This window comes from Diabrotica undecimpunctata, chromosome 8, assembly GCF_040954645.1.
Source record: "Diabrotica undecimpunctata isolate CICGRU chromosome 8, icDiaUnde3, whole genome shotgun sequence".
Classification (NCBI taxonomy): Eukaryota; Metazoa; Arthropoda; class Insecta; order Coleoptera; family Chrysomelidae; genus Diabrotica; species Diabrotica undecimpunctata.
Window position 1 is genome coordinate 14,872,658 of NC_092810.1, and position 27,980 is coordinate 14,900,637.

Sequence of the window (27,980 nt, forward strand, 5' to 3'; positions counted from 1 at the left end):
TTCAAAAATTTTTAATAAATGCAAGAAATTACAAACCAATTACAATGTTATCTTGTCAAAACAAACGTTATACAAAAAGTTCTCCATTTCGAAAGATTTCATCTTATTTTTGGAAATACATTTTATATGGTATGTTCTGGAACAATTTGAACATTTTACTCCATATTGACTACGTCTTATATTATTAACACACGTATAGCACAGCCCAGTGTATATAGTTTTGTTCTTAAATGGATTAGGAGCAGATGGTGTAATAATAACCATATTCGTAATAATGATTCCATCTTGACTGTTGTCACCAAACAGTTTTCTTTTTGTTTTTTTTGGCACAACAGTAAGATAACTTTCGATGTTTTCAGGGCTATCATGGAAGTCCATTTTTGGCAAGGTTTCCGTTACGTTGAGTAAAGCATCACCATCGTCTGCGTGTACTATTTTAGATACTTCCTTGGTTGCACAGCTATTAACACTTACATTTGGAGAATATTTCATATTGGGATCATTGTTTTCTATATCACCTGCTGTGCTTGTTACGGCTTCTGGATCAGTATTATTTTTAAAAACAGGTTTAACGTTAGTGTTGTTTGGTGATCTTTCTGTATAATTATGTTTAGGCTTTCTTTTTGTTGCTGTTTTTTTTATTCATTTGTTTTCCTTTTAGTTCTTTTTTGTTCAACCTTTCAGTCTCCCCAACCAACCGTTTCTCCTTTTTGATCTCCAGTTCTTTTTTTATAGCTACTTTTACTTTAATTGCCTTTTTTCTAACGGAAGAAGTCAGAACAAATGGTGCTTTCTTCGTCTCACTTTTTCCTTTCCTTTCAGGAGTTTTTGGCCAAATAACATAATCGCTGATCGATGAAGATGACTTATTCGTTCAGAGGCGAGCGATAAAGTGCTAGGAATTTGGTTGTCGAAGCTAGTATTTTCTTCCATTAGAATAGGAATATTTTCAATGTCAAACATTTGCTAATTTACGATAATTATCGAATTATGCTTAATAAAACCTTCATTTTTTTCATCCTGTAAATTTCTGATTTCAAGAGTTAATTCTGGCTCACAGATTTCAGATTGGATCGTCCCATAGAATTGGTCCGTTTCTTCTTGCTGCTCTGTATCTTCGCATTGATCTATATCTTCCAATTGATCAGTATTCACGGATGGACTTGCCTCCAAAAATTCTTTATAAACATAATAGAACGTCAAAAAATCGAAATTATGTGCATCACTTTCAACAAAGTTTTTAAGCCTTTCCACTTTTTCCTCTCCAACAATCTTTTTAAATGTTTCGAATGTAATTTTACTGACTTCCGTGTCTCTATCTTGTTCTTTTGTCTTGCCAGTGCATTTGGAATAATCAATTGCGGATACATTCCAAGGGAAAAGCCCACAGACACGAAACCCATTTCTAATATTTTCTGGTTTTATATTATCAACCACTGTTTTTAAAACTGCAGCAAAATTGTCCTTTGTTACAACTTCAGTAGGGTACACTCTCTAAAACTTTAATACAGCACTTTTCCATCCTTCTTTTAAGAGCTTAAAGACGGCCACATCTGCAGGTTGCAAGATTCGAGTCGAGTTATGGTACAGAGCAATTAGAATTATCTGCGGCTTTGTGCATAATTCGCTTATTTCATAGGTTAAATGTGTGCCGTGACCATCGAACAAGTCTATTGGAAATTTGATGTTATTTTTGCTTAAGTAAGGATAAAGAATGTTTCCTAAATATTCGTAGAACAGCTGATGTTTCATCCAACCGTTATTACTGCATCCAATTCCCCAGGTGTCAGGTACAGATTTAACAATTTCAGCTGGCAGTCTTTTGTAAGCACAGATAATCATAGGTGGGGTCACAACACCACAAGCTGAAAATGTAAACATCACTATGATATTGTGTTTTGAATGATGTTGTATTTCATAAACGTTTTTCGCTCCTCTTGGTGCAAGAACTTTTTTGTTCTTTGGGCAAAGCCAACAGGTTTCGTCTCCATTGTAAATTCTGCTGGGATCTTCAAGAATCTCAAATAATTGTTTTTCCTTTAAATAGTCTTCTACATTAGTAAACCAGTTTCTTATGTCTCCTTCGGCTACAATTGAGCTAGCTGCTGTTATTCCTTCTGCGGCTCTTAGAGTTACATTTGGGTGACGTTTTAGGAAGGAGTGATACCATCCTCTTCCTGGATAGTTATCTTTAAACGAATTTTCTCTAGGGGCTGCGTCAAGGAAATATTTTACAGAAGATTGAATGTCTTCCATTCTACGAGGAAATCCTTTCTTGTATGAGGTCAAAATCCATCTTTCTAGAACTGCTTCTTCTTCTTAAGTTAATACTGGGTGAGGTCCAAGAGAAACTTTATTATTAAATCTGACACTTGACCGGAACTGAAGTGTTGCTCGAGGAATCTGATATAACTTGGAAGCTTCTCTTTGACTCATACCATTTTCAATAAACTCTAAAGCCTTAATTATATCTTCTTCTTTATATTTTTTCGGTAAGAAACACCTTCACAGACATTTGGCATGTTATAACTGAAAAAAAAAGCATTGCGATAGTGATTGGCCACATTAAAATATAGTAATTAGCCTACGGCCAACGACTGTTTACTCTTAGAATATTTAAAGGTAACAATAAGAATAATGTAATTTAGAGTGCCCATTTTTATGGAAAACAAATTCTATCTGAAAATTTATTTTAGAAATTTATCACAGTAATTGGCCGGCCGGCCAATAACTGTTTATATATCTAAATTATTGATATAGTTATTGGCATAATAAATTCGCGCGTTTTTTGTTATCTAAAAATGTTTGGGGCCTAAAATTTGATCAGTTGCAACCTTAGTTTAATATATCATGTTAAATTATATCTATATCTATAACGATTAACTTTATAATGGATCGAAAACAAGTGTACAATCCTTAAGAAATTCGTAAGATTTTACCTGTGAACAACCAAATTGGCGACAGCAAGAAGTAATCACACCCTTTAAGCACTTTATTGTGACTGTAACCAGACGAAACTTTAGGTGAACATTAAGCGACGTTGTCAAAATTATTCTGTAGATTTGATTTATTTCAGTAACAGCAGAGATTCTTAATATTTATAAATTTATGTTAACATGACCAATCACTATAGCATGGCCAACGACTGTATCATTTACCCTAACATGATAGAACAAGTAGAAAAATGTCAGTACTTGGGAACTTTGATCAATGAAACCAATGATCATACTGCAGAAATAAACAAGTGAATAGAGATTGCCAGATCAGCATCCATACTAATAAAGCCACTCCTAACGTGCAATTATCTAAATTTGAAGATCAGACTACGAACCATTCGCTGTTATATTATATTTTCATTATTATTATATCGAGCTGAGACTTGGACATTAAAAAAAAATGCAATTTAAAAAGAATTGAGGCTTTCGAATTCTGGTTATACCGCAAAGTATTAAAATTATCATGGACTGATAGAATTACAAATAAAGAAGTACTGGAGAGGTTTGGTAAAGAAACAGAACTAATCATCACTATACAAACTAGAAAACTGGACTGTCCAGGCCACGTGATGAGGGGACCAAAAAATGAATTTTTGAGACTCATAATACAGAAAACGATTCAAGTCTATCTGTTGGCCAAAGACAGAACTCATAGTTGAAGAATCTACGTAAATGGTATCAATGCAGATCGAGTGATTTGTTTAGAGTAGGAAGTTCAAAAATAAAAATAGCCATTATGATTGCCAACCTCCGTGGGGAGACGGCACTCTAAGAAAAAGAACTACTAAAAAACATATCAATATTTTGTTTTAACTAAAATAATAACAAGAATGTTGCCGTTAAAGGATAAACTTTAAAACAAACTTTCCTAGACTATATAATCTATACTGGCATTTACGCTACCCTAACATTTTATGTAAAATATATAAATTAATAAATTAAAGCCACCTTGCGATGCGTTATTGAATTTTATCGTAGTTTTACGCGTTAGCTAATAAACAACTTTTTTGGAAATACTAAACTTCCAACTAAGATATACTTTCCCTTCCATTATTCGACTTTCCTTTGAATATACAATTTATTTATGTAGGATTAGTATGAAAGTCAAGAGTTTCGATGACTACGACACACGCAGTGAATACAAAATGGCCATGGTGGCGACGAAGAGACCGTTCCTCCATTGATGGCGCCACGGTTGGGCTAAATGACGTCATCTAACAAGACGATTTCCGAAAAGGACCCTCTTCTACTTAGGGTTATTTTTTTCTTTCGTTTCATATTAGGGAATGTGATGGGATGTGCGAGGGCAGAGATGTATTCAGGAAGAAGTATACAAATGACGGGAAAATTGTAAATAATGACTGTACGAGGGGATAACTTGAATACATTGACCATAAAAATATGAGAGATCGTAAAAGCAAGCGACATGCCTTCGCATTAAAGGGCTTGTTCTTCATCATTTAAGAGCGTTATTTAAGAATAATTTCGGGAAACATTTTCTTTGCGGATAATCGAGCAACCGCTCATATTTCACAAAATATATACATATTTAAGTTGGTTCAGGCCGTCCAAAAATAGGATATACGTAAAATATGAAAACATATCCATAAAGCTACTTGTTAACAAACTTTAACCCTGCAGCGGTGGCGTCAAGTCTCTTAGACCCAAGAATCGTACTAGACGGTATAAAAAGAGAGGGGCTTAAACTATGAACTTCGTGCTCACGGTACCCCACTAATATTTATTATTGCGTCCACCATCAAGCTGAGATTTTTCGATCAAAGTCTTTATTAATAAACTAAATAAGGCCAAAGAAATTAGTATGAAAGAGCAGCAAAAATCGATTAATTAAAAATTTAATAAACATTGGTGGAATCAGGAATACAGTAGAAAAATTTGTACGTTTGGAAAGCAAGATGGAAAGAAGGTAATATAAACAATAAAAACGGCAAACATTACAAAGAGATGTAAGATACTATTCCCAAATAAATGGTTTATAAAAGGACTTTTTTACTCTAGACGAAACTCTTGAAATTGTTCACCTACGTCTCGTTCTCTAGATTGCTAGTATTAATCATATAGGTCTTTACACTTTAGTCTAGAATGGAATGTAGGATTTGGTTATGCCGTATGAAATATGTTTTTTAGCACAGGTAATAATTATAAGTTTGGCAAATCTTTCGTAGTTTTATGCCTTAACCTCAATATGTCTTATACCGTTATCAAATTGGACTTGATATTTATCTCAGTTTGCCTAAGGAAAGTTTCATCTAGGCAGAAAAATGGAAATAGCAATGCTCATAGTTATTATTACTGTATTACTGGCCTATACAGCGATTTTGGTAAAATATCAAGAACTTCTATAATGTCATGGTAATGACACTCGTCTTTGGTGGATATAAATGCGAGATCTGGATTTTAGCCTTTTTTCATGTGGTAGAAAAAAGGAAGGCTTCTGTCTTGGATTGTGTAAAAGTCTAATATGCTTGAACTCTGTCCATTCAAAATAATTGTTAGCATTAAATGTTAATAAGTATGAAGGCGACAAGATGGTAAAGACGGAGGCAACGTCAGTGGTCTATTATAAGAAAAACAAGGGAACAGATTAATACTCTAAACAAAAACAAACAAAGGAACAAAAAAAAACAGAAAAATAGAGGAACAGACTACTGCTCTGAACAGAAAGCCAATTAGAAACCAAAATCAAGAAATACGGACGAAAATATCCCAGAATAGTGGAAATCTACCTTCCATGAAATATTGACTCTATAAATCGGTCATAAAAATTACCAGATAGTCCAATAACACATTATAATGATATTTGGACCTCAAAGAGATGAACTGGCAGGATAAGAGATAAGGCGCCGCAATTGGTGAGTCTATTTGGTACTAAAAACATTGTCAGACATATAAAAGCTAACCGGATAGGATGGGTAGGTCATGTGGTAAGATCAGAGGAAGCACAGAGCGCTAAGACAGTGTTTTTTGAGAGACCACACGGTAAAAGAACAGTAGGCCGTCCCAGAGAAAGATTGAAGAATAATAATGAAGAGGATTGGGGTACAACAATGGAAATAGAAGCGCAAAATCGTAGAAGATAGATGGATACGGCTAAGACTCACCCAGAGTTGTAAAGCCAGTCTAGAAGAATTAACATATCAAATATATAAAGAAAGAAAGAAGACGAAGAAGCAATAACTTTCGAAATAAGAGAAAACGGATAAAACGAGTAGTGTAGTAAAAATATATTAAAATATAATTAGAATGCAACCTGACTATTTTCTGTTTATCGAAATCCTATTTTTTTATTTATTTGTTGGCATTTTTATTGATAATTTGAATTTTTGCACATAACACTCGTTTTAGTTAATATAAACAAAAAACATTACAAGTTAGATTTGGCGTATTTAAATACAATCATTCAACAATGTGGCGAATCACAAGTGCTCGGTAAACAAGTATCTAATTGAACCAATCCAATTAAAACCAAAAAATAGAATTTACGTCATAATTTTTATCAGAACAAAACGATTTAATAATAGTAATATTGGTTTTATTTTTAACAGATTTTCGGTTTGCCACTCGTAAACGTGGTATGGATAGTAGTTGTATGAAGAAACCAAATTAGAGTGATCGAGGTTCGAAAGATTTACTCCTGCGATACTTTTTCGAAGGGAAAAACTTTTTACGATTACTAGGAAACTTAGATATTTCGTTGATTTTCCAACTTTTTGATTATATTTGCTGAAATGCATAATATACATATGTTTGTTAAATCCCATGGATATAGATCGTAACAAATTATTACATTTTTCTTATATATATATATATATATATATATATATATATATATATATATATATATATATATATATATATATATATATATATATATATATATATATAATTTAACTATGACTGATCATGGTTCTTAGTGTCGAAGATTGTGCGAAAGCGGTTCCTTTGGATGAAGATGGGCTAAGTTATGAATGTGTGCCTAGAGTACTACACACTCATCGCTCTACCGTCCAAAGGGTGGTGGAACGTTTTATACTAACTGGAACAGACAAGCGTGAAGCGGGAAGTGGCCGGAAGCGTAAAACTACCGCTTTAGATGATCGTTTTATAGGAGTCAACGCTTTGCGGGATCGTCATTTAACAGCGGTGCAAACAAGAAATCAGCTTCAAGAGATTCAAGGCAATAATGAAAGTGTATTAACAGTTCCCCGAAGATTACATGAATTTGGTTTGCAAAGTTGCAGACTAGCAACTGGGCTCAAATTACTTCCATGGCATAGAGTGGCTAGACTACAATTTTCCAGGGAACATTAACATTGGAATTTAGGACAATTTAGTAATGTGCTTTTTATGGATGAGTCAAGATACTGTCTTCACTTATCAGATGGGAAGGAATGAGTATGGCGTCGAACTGGAGAGAGATTTATCCCCGCATTAGTCATGGAGGGGGTTCGGTGATGGTATGAGCAGGAATATCCCGAGAGGCGCACACTGAATTAGTATTTATTGAGGGTTCGTTGACTGCACACCGGTATATTAAGTAAATTTTAGCGAATCCCGTAGTACCCGTTTCTCAATATATCGGCGATGATTTTCTATTAAGGCAAGATAATGCACGACCCAACTTTGCAATGTGTGTCACGCAATATTTAGAGGAAGTTGGTATTAATAAACTGATCTGACCAGCGTGTTTGCCAGATCTGAAGCCAATAGAGCACGTTTGGGACGTACTTGATAGAAGTATTAGAGGTCGCGAAGTCGCACAAGCCTCAATTAACGAACTTCGCTTGGCTCTCGAAGAGGAATGGCAAAACATCCAGCAAGATGATATTCACAACCTCATAGACAGCATGAGCCGACATGTACAGGTAGTTATAGATGCTAGGGGTGGCAATACAAAGTATTAAGTTATTTTTAAGTTGTTTTTTTCTGTTATTTGCGTACTTAGGTTAAGTTACATTTAAGTTTTTTTTTTATGTTTTGTTACTGTTATCATTCTTCATTAAAATCAAGATCATCTCGTTGCTTTACATCATTATTCAAATACAGTACTTCTGGAATGTCGATATGATATTCCTTCGATATCAGTCAGCAAAGCCCCTATTGTCGTATTACAAATTAATACAAAAGATATTGGTAATAATAGGAAAAGTCGTAAATTGTGGGTGGCAAAGTCATTTCGCTCCAAAAAATAAAAAAAAACATATTTTCACATGAAACAAAAAACACAATACTCGGAAGACATGGTTGCAACCGAAAAACAAGACTTTACGAAAATCCACTAACGGAATTATTCCACAGGATGTTTCAAAGTTAGGATAAAAAACCACCTTTCGATTAACCCTGTATAATAAGTCAAATACAAAATTTTATTATAAAACTAAAAAACTGTACTAAATTTAAATTTATAAATTTTTACACAGTGTGCTACAAGAAACATCAAAATAGGGCTGAAAATAAAATAACTTAGCTTACTAAAATAGCTTTAGTCAAATTACCGCTAGAAAGCAAAGTATATACAATAAATAACGCTGAAACAAAAAGGGACCACACTGATGATAAAAAAACTGAATGTACTGCAGAGACTAGTGGACAGGATAAAACAAATAAAAAAATAAATAAGTACAACAGGAAGAAGAAACATAAGAAAAGTGGAACAATTTTAATTGAAACATGGAATATAAAAACATTAGGAGAAATAGGAGAACTACATAACCTTATTGAATAAACAAAAATCTTTAAAATAGATATTTTAGCGTTACAGGAAACAAAATGGAAGAAAAAAGGCATCTGGGAATATCAAAAATACCCAATATTTTATGGCAATTCACCAGGTCGGCAAGGGGGATGGGTTTCGTACTAAGTGAAAGACACAAGAACAGATATGGCAATTCACTTTTTGCCGCTACGCATTCACAGACAACTCCCTTTTATTAAAATTTTTGCCGTAAAAGGCAAACATACGTTATTTCTAAATCTAGGTGGCCACATGTTTTCAGAGGTTTATCATTTGAAAATTTCAAAGGCAAGTGATTTTGTCATAATGTAATTGCGATAGATAATTTTTTGTTGTTTTTGTGTGCGGTTACAGTCAATTGGACTTAGACGTAGTTGTCTGCTGCAATTATCCAGTATTGACACCATGAGCAAGTTCTTTCTTCATAGCTGCAACCCTGTTATATATTATAAGGTTATTTAATAGTAGCAATAGTCGCCATATCATGATTCTTTGTTTGAGATTTTATAGCTTTTAAGGTACTCTTTTCCAAGAAATATACACTATACCCTCTGTGTCTCTACTAGTAGCCTTCAGCTCAGCCTCAGCAAAACACGTTGATCTTCAGAAAGCATATAATAACTGAGAAGCTCTGTAGTACCCACTTAAAATAAAAGAGTCCCTGTTGAGGATGTGAAAAGTGTACAAGAAATAAATATGACATACTAACTAGTGTTATAATAGTGTGGGAGAGAAGTGTGGGAGAGATGGATACATTTCTTCTAAAAGTAGGATTACATTCTCAAGTTTTACCCAGGATTTAAACTTATGGAGAATTGTAATTACGACAGCCGACCCTGCATAATAATCAAAGCAAAGATAATGATTATAATCAAGCCTCTTACTTCAACAGCCCCTGTACTAGAATAATGAATTGCAATACCTGTCATTTTTACTTATCTGTACAAAATGTATTAGCAATTAATAATTATTAATAATTTGTTTTTTTAAGTGCATTACTAATAATTGATCATATCTGAAATTAGACACTCCATTGTACTTAAATATCAGATTTTATCGCAGACGGTTTATCCCAAAATTTATCAATTAAATAATCTATTCAATTGGGTACAAGTTTTGAACTTTCGCAATGACTAGTAGTAACTAAATTGTTTGTTTAACGGTTTTATTATTTTGATAAAAATTATAAATCTCTTATTAAACAAAAATAAAAATGTATACCTGACGTTATTGTGAGATTGGTGGAAAACAAATAAAAATAGAAAAATTAACATCAAAGAATACAATAAAATCAACGGGAAAGTTAAAACAAAACTAATTTTGATGCAAAAGATATTATAATGCATTTTTGTTATTAAAGGAAAGAAGACGCGACCGAGTAGTTAGGCTATTGATTATGTCCAAAAAATAGAAGTAAAAGGAACTACAAAGGTAAAGGGGTTTTATGGTTTTATATGATCAATTGGAAAGCACGAATATTAATATAGAATTAATAAAAGCCGTAATTAATAACAACAGGATTTATAACATCAAAAGAATTAAAGCAAGGATGTTGCTTGTCTCCCACTTTATTTAAAATATACCTCGAAACTGCTTTAAAAAGATGGAAACAAAAATGCAGGACAATGGGGATACCGCTCACTAATACTATGGTATATACGCTTAACTTTGCAGACGATCAAGTAATAATGGCTTAAGATTATGACGATTTAAACTATATGGCACGAAAATTAATTGACGAGTATGATATACGGGGTCTAGAAGTAAATAAAAAGAAAACCGGATACCTGTGCATTGGAGCAGAACAAAAACATCTCATATTAGACGATAACACTATGATAAAGCACTGCTGTGACTACAAATACCTAGGTATCACTATTTCACAAGATTGAACATTAGACAAAGCCATAAGAGAGAAAAATACGTCAGGGAGAAAAGCCATCACAATGTTAAACACCATTTTATGGGACCAATCCATCAGCAAAGAAAATAAAAAGAGGATATATGAGACTATAGTAAAAAGTATCACTTTATACAACTGTGACGTATGGCCACTGAAAGAAAGAACACTGTCAACGCTGAAAGCGACGAAAATGGATTTTTGGAGAAGAGCCGCAGGAAGATCTAGAGGAGAAAGGATTACCAACGAACGCATTAGAGAAATAATGGGAATCAAACGAACAATCACAGATGACCTAACAACAAAACAACTTATCTGGTTCGGGCAGATACAAAGAATGGACGAACAACGAATGCCAAAATAAATATTAAAGTGGCAACCAAAAGGAAAGAGAAAACGAGGTAGACCGAGGAAAAGTTGGAGCGAAGGAATAAATAAAGAACTGAGAGAGAGGGCTATAGAAGAAGATCTATGGAACATTCGGTCTAAGTGGCGATTGGAAGTCGGAAAACGGCGGAGAACGTTATAAACCGACAAGTAGTAGTAGTAGTATGGTCAATTGACCTTCAAATATAAAAAACCGTGGATTGCTACCATTTGAAGGGTTGAGGTTTTGAGAAAGTGGCGTATTTGGGTGAATTCTATGCACTTCTCGTCCATATACATCAACAGAGAAGTTGTTCAACATTAAATTTCCTGTCTAAATGTCGCCTTTTAAAGTAAAAAGTAGTTTTTTTTAGATAAATGTATTTAAAAACAAAGTAAAAAAAAAATCGGTTGCCTGTAAAGTCGGTTTTACGGGCGAAGATTTTACGTGACAACGTCTTTTTCTCGGTAGAATATTTATTGATATGAATATTATTAAATTGCACAATAGGAACAAGGAATTGAATGAAAATAAGAATTGCACAAATTTTAACTATAGAAATATATTTTGTTTACTAAAACATTGTACATGTAAACTTAAACTTAACTAATTTCTATTTGAGTGATTTTGTTGAGGATAGGACGATGATCGCACAAGCACGGAAGCACGCACCGATTCAACGCGTCTAATTCTCTAGTGTTGCGCGCGCAGCGGACCGATCATGTTTGAGTGGGAGAGAGACGCAAGGCATTCGCCGGTCCGGCGGGCCTCTCTCTCGTTCGGTGACTCATCGTAACAGACGTGAGCGGGCGTTACACTTTTTCATGAGTGACTCCGAGCCACAACCTAATTTAAGACGTTGTCACGTCAAAAACAAAGAAACGCAATTATTTTCCCCTATAACCTTTTTCACGGGGTATAGGTATACCCATTGTTTTACAGAAATAAAAATTCTATCTTTCACCTTTAAAATGGCGTTGGGTAGAAGTTTTTAAAGTTCATACTGTCTGAGATACGATTTTTCAAAGTTAGCCACTCACATCATTTTTGTTGTGAATGGAAAACTTATTGTATGTGATAATTTTTTTTACAATTTTTTCTATGCAGTTTTAAGTACATACAATGGTGCATCTAATAAATAAAAATGAATTAGCTTTAAAATTTTCGATTGTAGGTTCTAGAACTAATCTTAAGCAAGACAGGGTTCTTCAAAAATTTCTACTTTTAGCTATTTTCTGAATTTCTCATTCTAACCTTTTCTTGTACATTTTAGGTACGTCCAAGATAAACGCTGGTTTTCGTAGTCAGACAGCCGGCGCCGATCCTCACCGAGTCGGTGTAGAAATAATCCTTCGTATTTAGGCGGATCTGGCCAAAATGTACCAGCGCGCTGACTACCTGTGCGCTGGTAATCTGACTCAGGCTTTTTAGTTTGAGCAGAATTTTTAATTCAATTCTAATTTTTTTTCAATTTTATTTTTATTTTTGTATGTTCTATAAGTTTATATTTATAAGTTAAAAATATATACAACGCAAATATGAAACTATGAAATAACAGTATTTACTTATCTTAGCGTTACTATTCTCTCTTCTGGCATAATAGGTATTTGTGGAAATTCGCCCAGTTCTTTGTAAGTCTGTGTTCAATTTTTGACAAAATAAAAGAAAAGGTATACGGATTCATTTTGATATATTCGAAAAATTGGTTTTCGTTGGCAAGTAATTGCGGAAAATCATATTTATTATTATTTTTATCATTATTATACATAGGAAAACGCAGAGGGACAAGTCCCAATTATGCCCAAAAACTAAAAAAAAATTATTAGTAACCTACAAGTAAATTAAAAAATTAAAAAAAAAACCAAAAAGTGTAAAGTTTACAGAATGACTGCATTAAAACTCTAGAAAAACACCTCCGAATAAGATATAGTCTGGAGTTCGTACGATTACAAATAGAGGTAATATGGTCGGACCAAGTTAGGCTGCTGTTTACGATAACACCAAGGTCGTTATACGAGAACACAGAATCTAATGGCTGCCCGTTAACAAAGTAAGGCACAAGTGGATTATTTTTACCAATTCGAAGCACCACACATTTTTCCGCATTTAAGGGTAGTAACCACTGGGAACACCAAGTTAAAATAGAGTCCATTTGGAGGGTTAGCTGGTTTGTGATTGGATTGGCTTATATTTTTATGTCATCAGCGTATTTAACTTGAAACATAATAAGAAACATCGCTGGTATAAACCGTAAAAAGCAGAAATCCAAGGACAGAACCCTAAGGCACTCCACTTTCCACTAACCTGTCCTGTGAGAAAGATTTGCTAACTCTAACTTTGTAGTATTGATCTGTTAGGAAATCGTCTTTCCAGCGAAGTAAAGTACTGCAATCTCCAAAATGTTCTAGCTTATGTAAAAGTCTGCTCTTGAGACACGGTAAAAGGCTTTGGAGGAATCTAGAGAAACAATATCGGCCAGCTGCGAACTGTTAATGGATGACGTCCAGTCTTTAACACAATGTAGGAGATTGGTTAGAGTAGGGCAACCATTGACAAATATATGGTTTTGTGTTGAAATAACATGTTTCTGGAGAAGAAATTTGGTCATCTTCTCGGAAATAATGACTTTCATGCCTTTGCCAACTACTGGCAGCAAGCTAATCGCACAGTAATTATTGTGGGCGAGTTTATTGCCTTTCTTAAAAAGAGAGATGACGGATGGTTTTTTTCAACTAGGAAGTAAGGAATTCTGAATAAAAGAAGTTTGCATTATTAACGTTAAGTGTACTGCAAGCGCGTCTGTGCATCTTTTAACTTTGGTGTTAAACCATCTATACTAGGGGAAGCAGCTGGGCGAAGTTTAATTAAGTATTGTTTGACATGATCCACTGTGAATTCAGCTTGATGTAAGGATGCGCCGACACGATAACCGTTAATAGCAGGTAGATAGCCATCATTCGATTCTTCAGTAAAAACCTGTAAAAATGCTAAAGAGAGAGTTTCGGAAGATTCTTTGTCAGAAGACCATAAAGTATGGTTGGGTTTTTGAAGTGAATAAATGGAAATTTTAGACAGTAAGGAGGAACTTATCTATTTGTAAACTTTTTTTATTTTCAATAACGTTTATAATAGTCTCCCGTTTTATACCGCTGTCGCGGCTTTGGGAGTATAGCAGGGTAGTCTGCTATATCTAGGGCCTACGGTATACAGGGAAGGTAACATGGCCAGTGCTACGCTTCAACCGTCTATTATTACCCCTGGTTTTACCCAAGGTACTCATTTTTATTCAGGCTGAGTCGACCTGGGGCCTATAGACATTTTTAAAATGTCTAGATGTTCTTGCCGGCGGTGGGATTCGAACTCCGGACCACCGGCTCGTGAGCCAAGCATCCTACCGCTTGCGCTACGCAGGCTCTTTTTCAATAACATTTGCTTGTGTTAAAGTTTTTAGAGATGTTTGTAAGTTATTTGAAAATCTACGGTGGCTATGGAAATCACTAAGAAGCCCGGTGTGTTTAAATTTCCGCTATTGATGTCGTTTATAATTATTTTTTTTTATTGCTGTTCGATTTATCCAGGGTTTAAGGTTGTTTTTATAAATATTACAGAAGGTGGTATTTGTAGAAATTATATTAAAGATGATATTGAGAAATACAGTCCACATTAAAGAGGGGTTGTTTAAGTCTGAAAAAAATAAATGCCAGTCAATTTGAGAGAGTTCAGTGTCGACTTCAGAAAGGATGGTAGTAGCATATGTTACAATATTATTTTTGCGGGGTAGTATTTGATTGAGCTGGATGTGAGCTATTATAACTGCATGATCTGAGTTTCCTATAGTAGAACTGACTTCGGTAGATGAAATCAGCTGTTCGTCATTAATGAGCACTAGATCTAAAGTAGAAGGTTGGTTATTAATTTTAAATCTAGTAGGTTCTGTGATGAGTTGTATCAGGTTTGAATTAACTACTAAGCTTTTAAATAAATTATGTGCGTTTTCGGCATCAGAAAATTAAGTTAATGGCCAGGTGATTTCTGGGAAATTAAAATCTCCAGTTAGAGCATTGGTTATCGAGGACATAAACAAATTTCCTAGAGATGTGGGACAATATACCCATTTAAAAAGCGAGAAACCGTATCTGAGCTCTGGTCTCAATATAAATAGACTTTACTTGGCGCTTAAGGAAGCTCATCTTGATTCAGCAGTGAGCTATCGTTTTTACTTTCAAATTTTCAAAAAGAATTTTCCAATGTAAGCTTTCGTAAGCCTAAGATGGATACCTGTGCTACCTGTGATTTACTGCACATCCAAACAAAAGATACCACACATAAAGATGCTTAATTTAATTTAGAACTTTACCTTCGAAAAGCAGAAGCAGCTGTAGAAGCAATGAGAAAAGACCATCAGAATTGTCAGCAAACCACGAGTGACACCATGACAGTTTCTATGGATCTACAGCAGGTCTTATCATTGCCAACTCTAACTCATAGTCAAATGTATTATATGTGCCAGCTTTTCAACTACAACCTTTGTGTTCACCTAGGGGACAATAACACTAACTTCATGTTTGTGTGGCATGATGGTATAACAGGACGTGGAGGGAATGAAATTGCGTCGTGTGTGTTGAAAGCATTCACTAATATACGTACACAGAAAGGAAAAGTAACAATTTGGAGCGGCAACTGTGCCAGACAAAATAAAAATAAAATGTTATTGTTTTTATGGATTTATTTAGTGTCCAAGGGGTATTTCGATGAGATAAATCACAAGTATCTAGTATCGGGTCATTCATTTATTATGAGTTGCAACAGGGATTTCGCACAAATTGAAAAGCGAAAAAAGCAAGAGAAGTGTGGGGTACCTATGGATTTCGTAAAAATGATGACAACAGCTGTAAAAAAAAACACCATTTCTTGTTACATTAATGAACCGTGAGGACTTCTTCGACTTTATTGTTGCTTCTGAAAGTTTAATCAGTACATTCAAGCTTCAAATTTCAAAAGCTCAATGGATTAACATTAACCGACAACATCCGGGATGGGTTAAAATACGAGAAACTCTGAGTGAATTGGAAACTTGGAAATCAACAAAGGTTTTAAAGAAAAATGTTACAATTAAAACTATTGCAGAAATGACTCTTCCTAACTTGACCTGCCAGAGTAGAATTTCTGAAGAAAAAGAAACAAACTTGTTGGCAATGGTTACCTATTTAAAGAAAGAAAATAGAACATTTTATGAAGACCTATTTAATCCCAATACTCCTTAGAACCTACATGTTTTGTGTTTTTCATTATTACTTACCTCAATATTTTATATTTTTGAAGATTTTATAGCTGTTTTATTTTTTTTACAATTATTTTACAAAAAGTTCGCAAAACTATTTAATGCACAAAAACAAAACTCACTTAAATAATCCTTTGTTTAATTTTGAGAAAGTTAATTCTAATACATTCATTGTGGAAGAAAAAAAATCGATTATTTCGAAATAATGATTTTGGCCCTTACCACATTAGTTCTTTCAAGTCTTCATATATAGAGTACTATTGTTGATTGGGGTATCCTCATTTCATTGCATATTTTTTTATTATTTTAATAAGTTCTTTAATTTATGATCAATTATGTATAAAAAACTAAACAAATAAAAATACTAAAGAAATAATACTTTTTATTTAAGTTTATTTATATAAAATAGAAGGCACTACAATTTTTAAAATCATAGGACGGGATAATTGGCCAATTGGTTAATACCACACTGTGCTTTACCACGTACTAATCTCAGATAACCTGCTTCTCCCCAATCAGCGGCCCACGAGTTCTTGATTAGCCAAAAATCTTTACCATTTTCTGAACCATATCCAACTGTTAACACTGCATGGTTTAAAATGTCACCTAAACAATATTCGCTGTCAAGTACACCCCCTCCATACAATTGCCAGTCAAAGTTAGCATTGACACATACTGATATTGGGCCAACAGTACCTAAAACATTACAATATGTAGTATAAACATAGTTTGATATTAATTTTAAGTTTAAAACTGTTTTTAAGCTTAGCATTAAACAAGCTAACATTCCAAAAAATAGTTCTGTTAATGAAACAAACACATATAAACTAAATTGTTAAAAAAAATCTCACTGAGCTTATAGGAAAGGACTTATCATTAACTTACCTACAGCCTCTTTAAGCGCTTCTTCAGTTTGAGCTATAGACACATACGAGTTGATATGTTTAATGACAGGATTACACTGTTTGCATAGATTGTCTTCTCCTACATATTTGTAATCAGAATCTAGACAGAGACCATTATCTTTAACGTAGTTATATGCCCAATGAGGATAACCACCATCACAACCCAAATTACTGTAATCGCCGGAACAATCTACTAACTGTTGGGTACTAAGTACTTCTAGTTTGTTTTCCTTTAAAAATCTTTGTCCTTCAAGTGCACCAGCCTAAAATATAAAATATATTAAAAGACCGACTGAAAATAAGGAAACAATATATTTTAAAATTTTTACGTAAATCTACAAAAGAAAAATGAAGAAAGTTAAAAAATATATAAAAATATATATAAAACATGAACAAATTTTTAATATTAAAATTACATTTTAAGAAATTCAAAAAAATTTTGAAGCAAAGCTTTTTGTGTTATCTTTGGTAAAAAAGTGAGTTAGGCTAATCAAGTCAGTCAGGCTAAAATAATATACAAATATGTAAATTATTACACTAGTTTGACGTGAATATAATTTGACATATTTTTATTGATCGCTTTCTATGATAATAATCGAAAGCACAATTTACAGTGAATTGTATGGTGAGAATCACGCAACGCTGTAATTTCCAACTTTTAAAGTTTGGCTTTTTCAGAGGATATATTTATTTTTTTCTTCTTCTTTGTCTTTGTCTTGTTCTTCGGCGGATTTGGTAAAAATCATGTTCTATTTCTTTCGAAAAGCGTATCCGGTGATCATTTTTTTTTTTCGTACAAGTGCATGTGTTTCGTTTCTTGTAAATATGGTGTGCCTCTTGTGTTTTGGTTGACATGTATTTTAAGTAAGATTTTTTCTTTTATTAACATTTTTCCTTCACTTCTGCATAAAACCATGGAGTTATTCGTCTTGGGAACGATTTATGTTTTGCAGTTTTGTTAGGTGGATTGAATAGCCTCACAGAAGTGTTGCCGATCCCAAGCCCGGAAAAAAGAGGAAGGTGTCTACAGCCAAGTTAGTACAGTTATTAGTTATATAGCTCATAGAAACAGGATTATGCTTTGAGATATTTATTTTGGAAGAGATAAAGGATTTAAATTCTACGAACGATTACCATGAAGAATTGACTGCTGATCCTTTTAAGAAATATTTATTCAGATGATTTATCACCGACCAATTCTGTAATAGTCATGGATGATGCCCGTTACCATTTACGATTAGAGGAATTGTTATCTAACACTAAATAGAGAAAGCAAGAGCTCTTGGATGACCCAATAAACAAAGAAATAGTAGTTCTAGCAGAAGGTTTACTTGAAAAAGAGTTATTGCAGCAATGCAAACAACATTTACAAAAATTTAAGAAGTATGGGGTATATGAAATAGCAAAAGAACATTGAGTTAAAGTGTTGCGATTACCACCTTATCACTGGGCTCAAATGAAGGGATATGTCGCGAGAAATAATACAAAATTTAAACTTCAAGATGTTCGTTAACCATTAGCTGACTCCATACCAAAATTTCATTTGACAGTTTGCAAATGTTGTAAGACATGTCATAACAGAGAAAGAAATATTCTAGAAACTCAGTAAGTTTATAGAGGAAACATTATTATTCTGGAATTATTATTTCTGTGGGAAATGAAGACACTGATAATAATTATGCCTTCTTATCAAAGAAGACAACTTATGTATTTAGTTATGTCATTAAATATTTATATTATTAATTATATGTTTATGTAACCCTACTACCCAAAATCTAGTTATTTTTAAATTGTAAGGAAACGTCCTGAATCAGTAGCATTTTAATAAAAATTAATGTGAGTACGTAATTTAGATATTTTAGTTTCTTTTTAATTAAAGTAATGTTATGTTCTCCGTCACTGAGGCGTTCAGTTATTGCTCAATCCCTTAGGGTTTGCTTATTTGCATTTTATGATGTATTGTTTTTAAGGTTTGTCGGGGTGGTCATTTTAAAGTCGAGTGAAAATTAAAATAAGAGGATATTAATTAGAATACGTTTTTTCTGCATTAATCATTCGCGTATTTAGACCTTTGCTATAAAATTTGTGCTACTAATCATTTTTAAATAATACAGACTTTTCTATAGTTTTAATCTTTTTGTCTTTTAGCTACTTAATGATATCCTGTTTCTTCCAAGAAGTATTTAGCAGACGAATTTAATGGTAATAATAATAACTAGCGTTATCTATTACTGCAACTGAACATTTTGATAGTTCCATCATATGCTGAAAATATTTTTCAATCAGTGTTCATATTTTCATGGTATTTTTAGATTAAAATATTAAAAAACCACCTTCTATAAACACTGTATCACTTGTATGATAAATCAATTTGTCTTCAGATTTTTAAGGTTTAGAATTGTTACAAACAAAAATTATTCATTCATAAGAACACCTCATAGTTTTATCAAACTACACCCTTAAGAGTCTTAAAAGGAATATGAATAAGAATCGTTTCATATTTCCTCAAAACCTGTGGTCACAGCTAAAAGTCTTACAATTAAAATATAATTCAAGTGGAGTAAATTGGACGCAATAAAGTCAAACAATAAATATAACAATGCATATTAACTTACAGCACTAAATGCCCAGCATGACCCACAACTGCCTTGATCTCTAATAGGAGCAACTGCTCCTTTGCTTCTCCAATCCATTGATTCTGGAACAGTCAATTGAGAATCAACTGCAAAGCGGGATGTAATGTTTGGTCTAGGCATGTGAGCGATTTGAGAGTCAACCATAGCCTTAAATTCCTTTGGAGTCATATCTGCGAAATGGTTAACAGCCAAGTAGTAGGATACTTCACCTTTTTTGTATCTTGCATTGTGTTCTTCAATTTTGTTCAGATTTTGAGAGAAAATCTGGAAACGAATTTGCTCTTCTCTAAGATGTTCGTACTTCTTTAAGTGGTCAACCTAAAAGAAAAAAATCAATTATGCTACAGATCTTATAATCTATGTAAAAGAGTTTTCCAGCACGTTGTGACAAAACTCATTTAATACAAATTTTTAGTTAAATACACCAATGCTTTTAGAAAGTTTATTTCTACTATCTGGTATGAGCCTAGTTTGCAACTGGTATCATTTAAGTGAATAAATTAGTAATTCTCAACAAACGCTTTACCGAATTAACAAAAAGAATAAACTATTTTTAGTTACTTTTGCCGAAAGTTGTAATAAACGATACCTTCCTGGGTAAAGTCTTCCTTCCAGGAAAAGAAATGTTTTTTGATTATTTGTCTGTTTATTTGTTTGTCTGAATGCAAAAAACATGGACGAACCCCACCTATACTTCGTTTTTTCGGTACACGCCAAGGGGAATCCAAACGGGCCTGTTCTGGAGCGAAATCAAACTCGCTAAAGCCGTTCAGTCTACATCCGGTTAACTAGCCTCTGAGAATCTGTGTCTGAGGCAGCCTTATGGACCATCACTGGATGTGTTTCGGTGCATGTTTTGGCGGTGGAAAGAAAAGAGCGATATGAGAGAAGAGGTCCAAACCTTACTGTGGCCGAGAGAAGACAGGAAAGAGAAAGGTCAGTTGAAAGATGGCAAGAAGAATGGAACAACACGGAAGATGTGGCACAGTGGATAAAAATGCTGATCCCGAACATAAGAGATTGGGTGGACTGTGGCCACAGACGACTGGATTATTTCCTGACGCAGGTGCTCACAGGACACGGGTGTTTTAGGGCCTACCTCTATAGGGTCGGAAAGGCTGATACAGATGAATGCCTATACTGTGGATACTCGGACACTGTGACACATACGATGTTAGATTGCAGCAGATAGATAGTGGAAAGGAACAGAATGGAGAGAGAGATAGGTGTGGATTTTGTTACAGTGAGAGAAATGATTGATGGAATGATTGAAAATAAATTAGTTTGGACTAACATACACAGCTATATCCGTGCAGTGATCAAGAAAGAGGAAGAGGAAGAAAGACTGCTGGACCAACGCTAAAGGTAAGAGTGAATGATGCTGAAAGGTGAAGCTAGAGAAGTGGGTCACACTGTATGAGTTAGAATGCGTGAGTCAGACTGTGGGGAAGGAGGAAATGCCCATCTGGGAATGATGGCGAACTAGGAGCGATGAGTGTCTTCTACCCGCTACCTGGAACGAGACAGGGAGCCTCCTTGCTGATGAATAAAGTGTGGATGTGTATGAATGGAGAATAAATAAATAAAGGTAGTGATTCAGAAGTGATGCCGGCCTTATAGCGGCCATTCCGCTTCCGGATCGCTGGATGACAGAGAAGGGTCTAGTTTAGCAGGTAGGCGTTCGGCGTAGACTCGGCGACGAGAGGGCATTTTAAAGTACCTCGGGAACTATCGCCGGAAGTACGAATAACGAATCCTGCACTAAAGTTAGTCAGGCGGCGTCCTGGACTGAGATGTCTTTTGAAGATTCCAGACCGCCCCCCCACTATAAAGACGAAAAAAAAAGCCTCTGAAAATCAAGAAAAATGATTTTTGCCATTGAGTGCAGACTAGTGTGCACTCCAATGCGCATTGTCCACCCTCTAATCCTTCCTATTGGCCAATCGACCTGGAAATCCCTAATATCGCTACGATATACATATATCAATGTAAGCGATTTTCAGGTCAGGCAAGTCAGTCCCTCATGGGCTCTCCTAGAGTCACTTGCACTCTAGGGACTTTGCGCGAACTTCTAGGCTCTGAGGCTGAGTAATTTCTGCGACTAAAATTGGTGTTTTATTTTGTTTAATCACGTAGAAATAGCATTTTTTATCAAGACGAAAGATACCGAATCTATACATCGAATAGTCTGTAACCAAAGATGGACTTTGGACTTAACAGTTCTTTATCTGCCACGGTCGAGGCCCTCTGCAGAGCGTGTGGGATACAAAGGTGGTAGGACTTATTTCCGACGAGCCGACATGGCGCCCAATTCTGTTCTTCGAACTTATGCCCAGCTACACCGAAGGCACACTGATAAATCCAATGTGCGCTGGATTCAAGAAAACAGCAGGGAGAACCATAGGATGTTAGAGGCCATATTTCAGATTCATTTTTTTTTGTATCAATATTTGATGATATTGGTTGCAGAGAAATGTTTCTGACAATTTAGTACTTGTATGAAAATTTATGACGTTGTTTGCCAGAAACTGTCATAAAAGTATATGTCGGGAACCAACCATACAATAAATAAACAGCTCGTTGCTTTCCAGCGATACATGCCGTTTTAGGGTGTATATGAAAACAAAGCCAGTCAAATACGGCATTAAAATTAAAATCTGGCTAAAGTCCGACAGCGATACATCTTATTGTTAAAATTTAAAGTCTAGCTTGAAAAGCAGAGCACTACAGATCATAATCAATGTTCCCGTGTAGTGCTTTAATTTGTCTCTAACCATTTGCGATAGTGCACGAAAAGGCAGAACTTTTATTACTCTACAGTTGTTCTTACCATCGTTTGAGCGACCATCATTTCTAGCACTTTTCGGTTTTTGACGTGACAACGTCTTAAATTAGGTTGTGGCTCGGAGTCACTCATGAAAAAGTGTAACGCCCGCTCACGTCTGTTACGATGAGTCACCGAACAAGAGAGAGGCCCGCCGGACCGGCGAATGCCTTGCGTCTCTCTCCCACTCAAACATGATCGGTCCGCTGCGCGCGCAGCACTAGAGAATTAGGCGCGTTGAATCACTCAAATAGAAATTAGTTAAGTTTAAGTTTACATGTACAATGTTTTAGTAAACAAAATATATTTCTATAGTTAAAATTTGCGCAATTCTTATTTTCATTCAATTCCTTGTTCCTATTGTGCAATTTAATAATATTCATATCAATAAATATTCTACCGAGAAAAAGACGTTGTCACGTAAAATCTTCGCCCGTAAAACCGACTTTACAGGCAACCGATTTTTTTTTACTTTGTTTTTAAATACATTTATCTAAAAAAAAACTACTTTTTACTTTAAAAGGCAACATTTAGACAGGAAGTTTAATGTTGAACAACTTCTCTGTTGATGTATATGGACGAGAAGTGCATAGAATTTACCCAAATACGCCACTTTCTCAAAACCTCAACCCTTCAAATGGTAGCAATCCACGGTTTTTTATATTTGAAGGTCAATTGACCATACTACTACTACTTGTCGGTTTATAACGTTCTCCGCCGTTTTCCGACTTCCAATCGCCACTTAGACCAAATGTTCCATAGATCTTCTTCTATAGCCCTCTCTCTCAGTTCTTTATTTATTCCTTCGCTCCAACTTTTCCTCGGTCTACCTCGTTTTCTCTTTCCTTTTGGTTGCCACTTTAATATTTCTTTTGGCATTCGTTGTTCGTCCATTCTTTGTATCTGCCCGAACCAGATAAGTTGTTTTGTTGTTAGGTCATCTGTGATTGTTCGTTTGATTCCCATTATTTCTCTAATGCGTTCGTTGGTAATCCTTTCTCTTCTAGATCTTCCTGCGGCTCTTCTCCAAAAATCCATTTCCGTCGCTTTCAGCGTTGACAGTGTTCTTTCTTTCAGTGGCCATACCTCACAGTTGTATAAAGTGATGCCGGACCGGCGAATGCCTTGCGTCTCTCTCCCACTCAAACATGATCGGTCCGCTGCGCGCGCAGCACTAGAGAATTAGGCGCGTTGAATCACTCAAATAGAAATTAGTTAAGTTTAAGTTTACATGTACAATGTTTTAGTAAACAAAATATATTTCTATAGTTAAAATTTGCGCAATTCTTATTTTCATTCAATTCCTTGTTCCTATTGTGCAATTTAATAATATTCATATCAATAAATATTCTACCGAGAAAAAGACGTTGTCACGTAAAATCTTCGCCCGTAAAACCGACTTTACAGGCAACCGATTTTTTTTAATCAGAAGTAATGAAATAAAGATTTTATTAGAAATACATTCTGTTTTTAAGTAATTGTGAAATGACTCGGAAAAAAATTGAAGAACGAAAAAATAGGTACAAGTTAGTGCTCTACATATCGCCAATCAGCTAAATCGTTTACAAATAATGTTACAAATAAAATATTTTTTGTCCTCGTTATTTTAGTTAATTTTTTTACATTATTCTTGTCTTTTTAAAAATTTACCGACCTATTTCCTAGTTTCTTGTTATTTACAAGAAACCAATAAACTAATTAACTAAGCCTGACGCCTGAGTTAATAGTAATACTTATAATTTACAGTAAATGGTTCGTACAAATTTGTTGTCAATATACGAAGCTGACTTTACTTAGTAATAAGGCATTGACTTAACACAAATACCTAAACAAAATGCAAATGACCATAACAATTTTGCATGGATAATGCTGATATGTACAAAAAATAACTCACCTTAAATCGAGCCCATTGTTCGTTGATTGACACAGCATTAGTAGCTACGGCCAATGCGGCAAGTAGAATTAATAACTTCATTTTCTAAAAATTAAGGTAATTATATTAAATAATTTTATGCAAATAAAAATTATTATGTTAATTACAAAATAATTGCAGCTAAAATATTTTTTTATTTAATTTCCTTTCAGGTTTATTTCTTAAATATATATATATATTTATATATATATATATATATATATATATATATATATATATATATATATATATATATATATATATATAATTTAGCATGAGAAAATTCTGATAGATTGCCGTTTATTGCAACAAGGGAAAGTCCGTTTTTTCCTTGGGGTTCAACCGCACCATGCTTGTTAAGTATATAGTACTAAAGAACCCCAAACTATTCAAGGGAGAGGTATTTTTACGTATGTAGACGTCAGAGCTCTTGAGGACTTTCAATTCTAGTCTGTTTGGTTAAGATTGTAGTGATTGTCGAGTACGTGCTTTAAAAATGAGTAAAACACCAAAGTTTCGATTTCCAAACCAGGTAACTGATGTAGAACTATTCGTGGTATTAGAAACAAATGATTAAAATAGTTTTTTAACGATTTGGCACTAGAAAATACTTCTAGAAGTAATATCAAAAAGACTGATATCGTGACAAAAATTGATGAAGTAGATGAAGTTTTTCAAGGTGAGATTAGTACTCAATTATTAAATTATACTAAAAATCCAAATTCAATGTCTAAAGAGGGTAGTTCGTGGGCAAAATTTCCACTTTCTACGAAGATATGAAGAAGAAAATGTAATGTTTTACAGGTTTGATTAGATATAATTTTTCATCATTTTCATCAATAAAGAAGTTTTTAAATTATTTTTTTCGCAAGATAATATGAATGATATTCTATTGGAGATAAATAGAAAAGCCGAATCATACTATATAAAATATTGAAAGACTTTTCCTTCTTTTGGTCATAAAGAACTGAAAGCATGTATTAGTTTGCTTAAAAATTTTTGGAGCCTGACATGCTACTAAAGAGTTAATATGTAAATCAGGTCCAAGATCCAACTTTAGGTTGTCCTGTAGTATCATCTTCCATATCTAGCAACAGATTCCAACAGATTATAATGCTTTCTAAGATTCGACAAATTTAAAACAAAATAAGAAATATTACACCCAAATAAAATGTATCTAAACAGTTGTACGTGGATAAGCAGTTAGTCCAATTCTGAGGCAAGTCTAAAAATTTGCGAAGATAGCAATTTTAAAATATAAGGTTTAAATCTTTTGTTTACAAAGAAATTGGAGAAAGAATTAGAAAGTTTTGTGGTCAGGGATAAGTATACAATAAAAGAAGTAGTATTAGTTTTATTGTCTCTTCTTCTTCTTCTTCAAGTGCCATCTCCGCGGCGGAGGTCGGCAATCATCATAGCTATTCGGACTTTCGAGACGGCTGCTCTGAAAAGTTCATTTGATGTACATCCGTACCACTCTCTCAGGTTGCGCAGCCATGACATTCTACGCCTCCCTATGCTTCTCTTTTCTTGGATCTTTTCCTGCATGATCAGTTGGAGCAAGGTGTATTTCTCTCCACGTGTAATATGTTCAAGATATTCCAATTTTCTTGTTTTAATTATATTTAAAATTTCTATTTCTTTATTCATCCTTCTCAGAACCTCTTTGTTTGTGACGTGTTCTGTCCACGATATTTTCAGAATTCTTCTATACACCCACAGCTCGAATGATTCCAGTTTTTTCATTGATGTCGCATTCAAGGTTCAAGATTTCATTCCATAAAATAAAGTCGAAAAAACATAGCACCTCACCATCTTAGTTCCAATTTTAAATCCCTTGTACATAGCACTCTCCTCATTTTGTTGAAATTTGCTTTAGCCTTTTCTATTCTGATTTTGATCTCCTGAATGTAGTCATCTGTGAAGTTAATGATTGTTCCCAGATATGCATATGTGTCCACTTGTTCGACGTTGGTTCCGTTTATTAGAAGATTCTCGTTATTTCTTTGAGTTTTCGATATTCTCATATTGTCTCTAGAAACTTGAAAACAAAGAAAATATCTTATTTATGTTAAGTTTGGAAATACCAAGGTTGTGTGATATATAATAGCATTGGGTTTCTGTTTGACAAGTCGAAGAATTTGATTGGTTGAAAGGGACGGCGTGGTATGTAGAAGGAAGACATGTTTTGCCCGGGAAAAGGAAGATTACTGTAATTTGAACGTCGGAAGAAGCAAGCTGTTTTTGTTGCATATCCCGCAGTGAAAGTTAGCAGATTTCTTGTCAAATAATAATTGTAAAAGGCGTTTTGTGTATTTGGAACTAGCCTCAGTTTAGAGGGTTCCTGTAAGATAGGAGTTAGGTCCAGTAGCTTTTGGAGAGACTCTTGCGGCGATAGTGTGTGCGAGAGACGTTGACAAGCAGAGGAGATAGCAGGCGTGTGTAGAGCAACTGAGAGTACGAGCAAAAGGTGAGTAGATCACAGTCGTAAGAAGAAAAGGAGTCAGTAGAGAATTCTTCTAAATAAAAAGTTAGTTTGCCATATAATCAACAAAGACTTTTAACCACGATCATAACTAGAACATAATTAATTTGGTTTTTAATATTATATTCAGTGATTTCATTTCACAATAAATATAATCTTTTAATTGAGATATTAAAAAATTAAAAGTAATATATCTTAAAAAATAATTTTTTGTCTTGATTTAATTTAAAAGAGAAAACACAGAGAAGAGATCTTTTTTGAATACAAGTCCAAACAATTATTTATAATTTTTATAGGAATTTTAATGAATTTGTAATTTCAATTATACGGTTTACCGCATATGATATATGATTTTGATTAATTGTAAAATTGTCTGACTTTAATATATTTTTTTATTTTTTCTAATAAATTATTTAATAGTTTAGTATCACAAAATTATTTGGTTTAATTTAATTCCCTATTGTCCATCCTTTTCTCAAAGGCATCTGCTTAAAGAAGACTTTGACGCCACTTATTATAATCAACGATAAAAGGAGCTCTGACATCAAATTTTAATTAAAAATAATTTATTTGCAAAATTAAGCCTAAGGCATATTAGATTAATTAAACATACAAAATATAAAAAAGGTGTCTTTAGCAGACTTTGAAGAAACGCGTCAGTTTTATCAAAATCTTACAAAAATCAAATGAAAAAATCGAAAATATTAATAAAAAGAAAATATTACTCTAAATTCTAAGATTCTATTGGTAATTTAAGAGGACTGTAAACGTTTGTCACAATACAACCAAGTAATACTAATAAAAAAATATTTAGTTATACCTGAACACTTCTTGTCACACTGATAGATACAATAGTCAGCTTCCTCATATGTATTTATATTCTTTTATACTATCTTATGTTCTATCTTAAAATTTTTTA

At 33.9% G+C, this 27,980-nt stretch overlaps 1 protein-coding gene across 1 annotated transcript; it reads right to left on the bottom strand.

Moving 5' to 3' along the window:
• Nucleotides 1-16,661: 16,661 nt before the first annotated feature.
• LOC140447201 (cathepsin L-like proteinase) lies at nt 16,662-27,955 on the bottom strand. The gene is made up of 5 exons (XM_072539715.1): nt 27,882-27,955; nt 24,559-24,642; nt 19,820-20,158; nt 17,185-17,467; nt 16,662-16,995 (listed from the first exon to the last, which is right to left on the bottom strand). The coding sequence occupies exons 1-5, from the start codon at nt 27,927-27,929 to the stop codon at nt 16,730-16,732; spliced, it is 1,020 nt and encodes a 339-aa protein (XP_072395816.1). The 5' UTR covers nt 27,930-27,955; the 3' UTR covers nt 16,662-16,729.
• Nucleotides 27,956-27,980: the final 25 nt, after the last annotated feature.

Excerpts from the sequence above, each read along its gene's own strand:
- LOC140447201 (XM_072539715.1), bottom strand. The coding sequence starts at position 27,929 with ATGAGGAAGCTGACTATTGTATCTATCAGTGTGACAAGAAGTGTTCAG. Across the intron at positions 17,468-19,819 it reads CATGCTGGGCATTTAGTGCT|GCTGGTGCACTTGAAGGACA; the intron begins GTAAGTTAATAT and ends TTTATATTTTAG. Across the intron at positions 16,996-17,184 it reads AGCGCTTAAAGAGGCTGTAG|GTACTGTTGGCCCAATATCA; the intron begins GTAAGTTAATGA and ends GTAATGTTTTAG.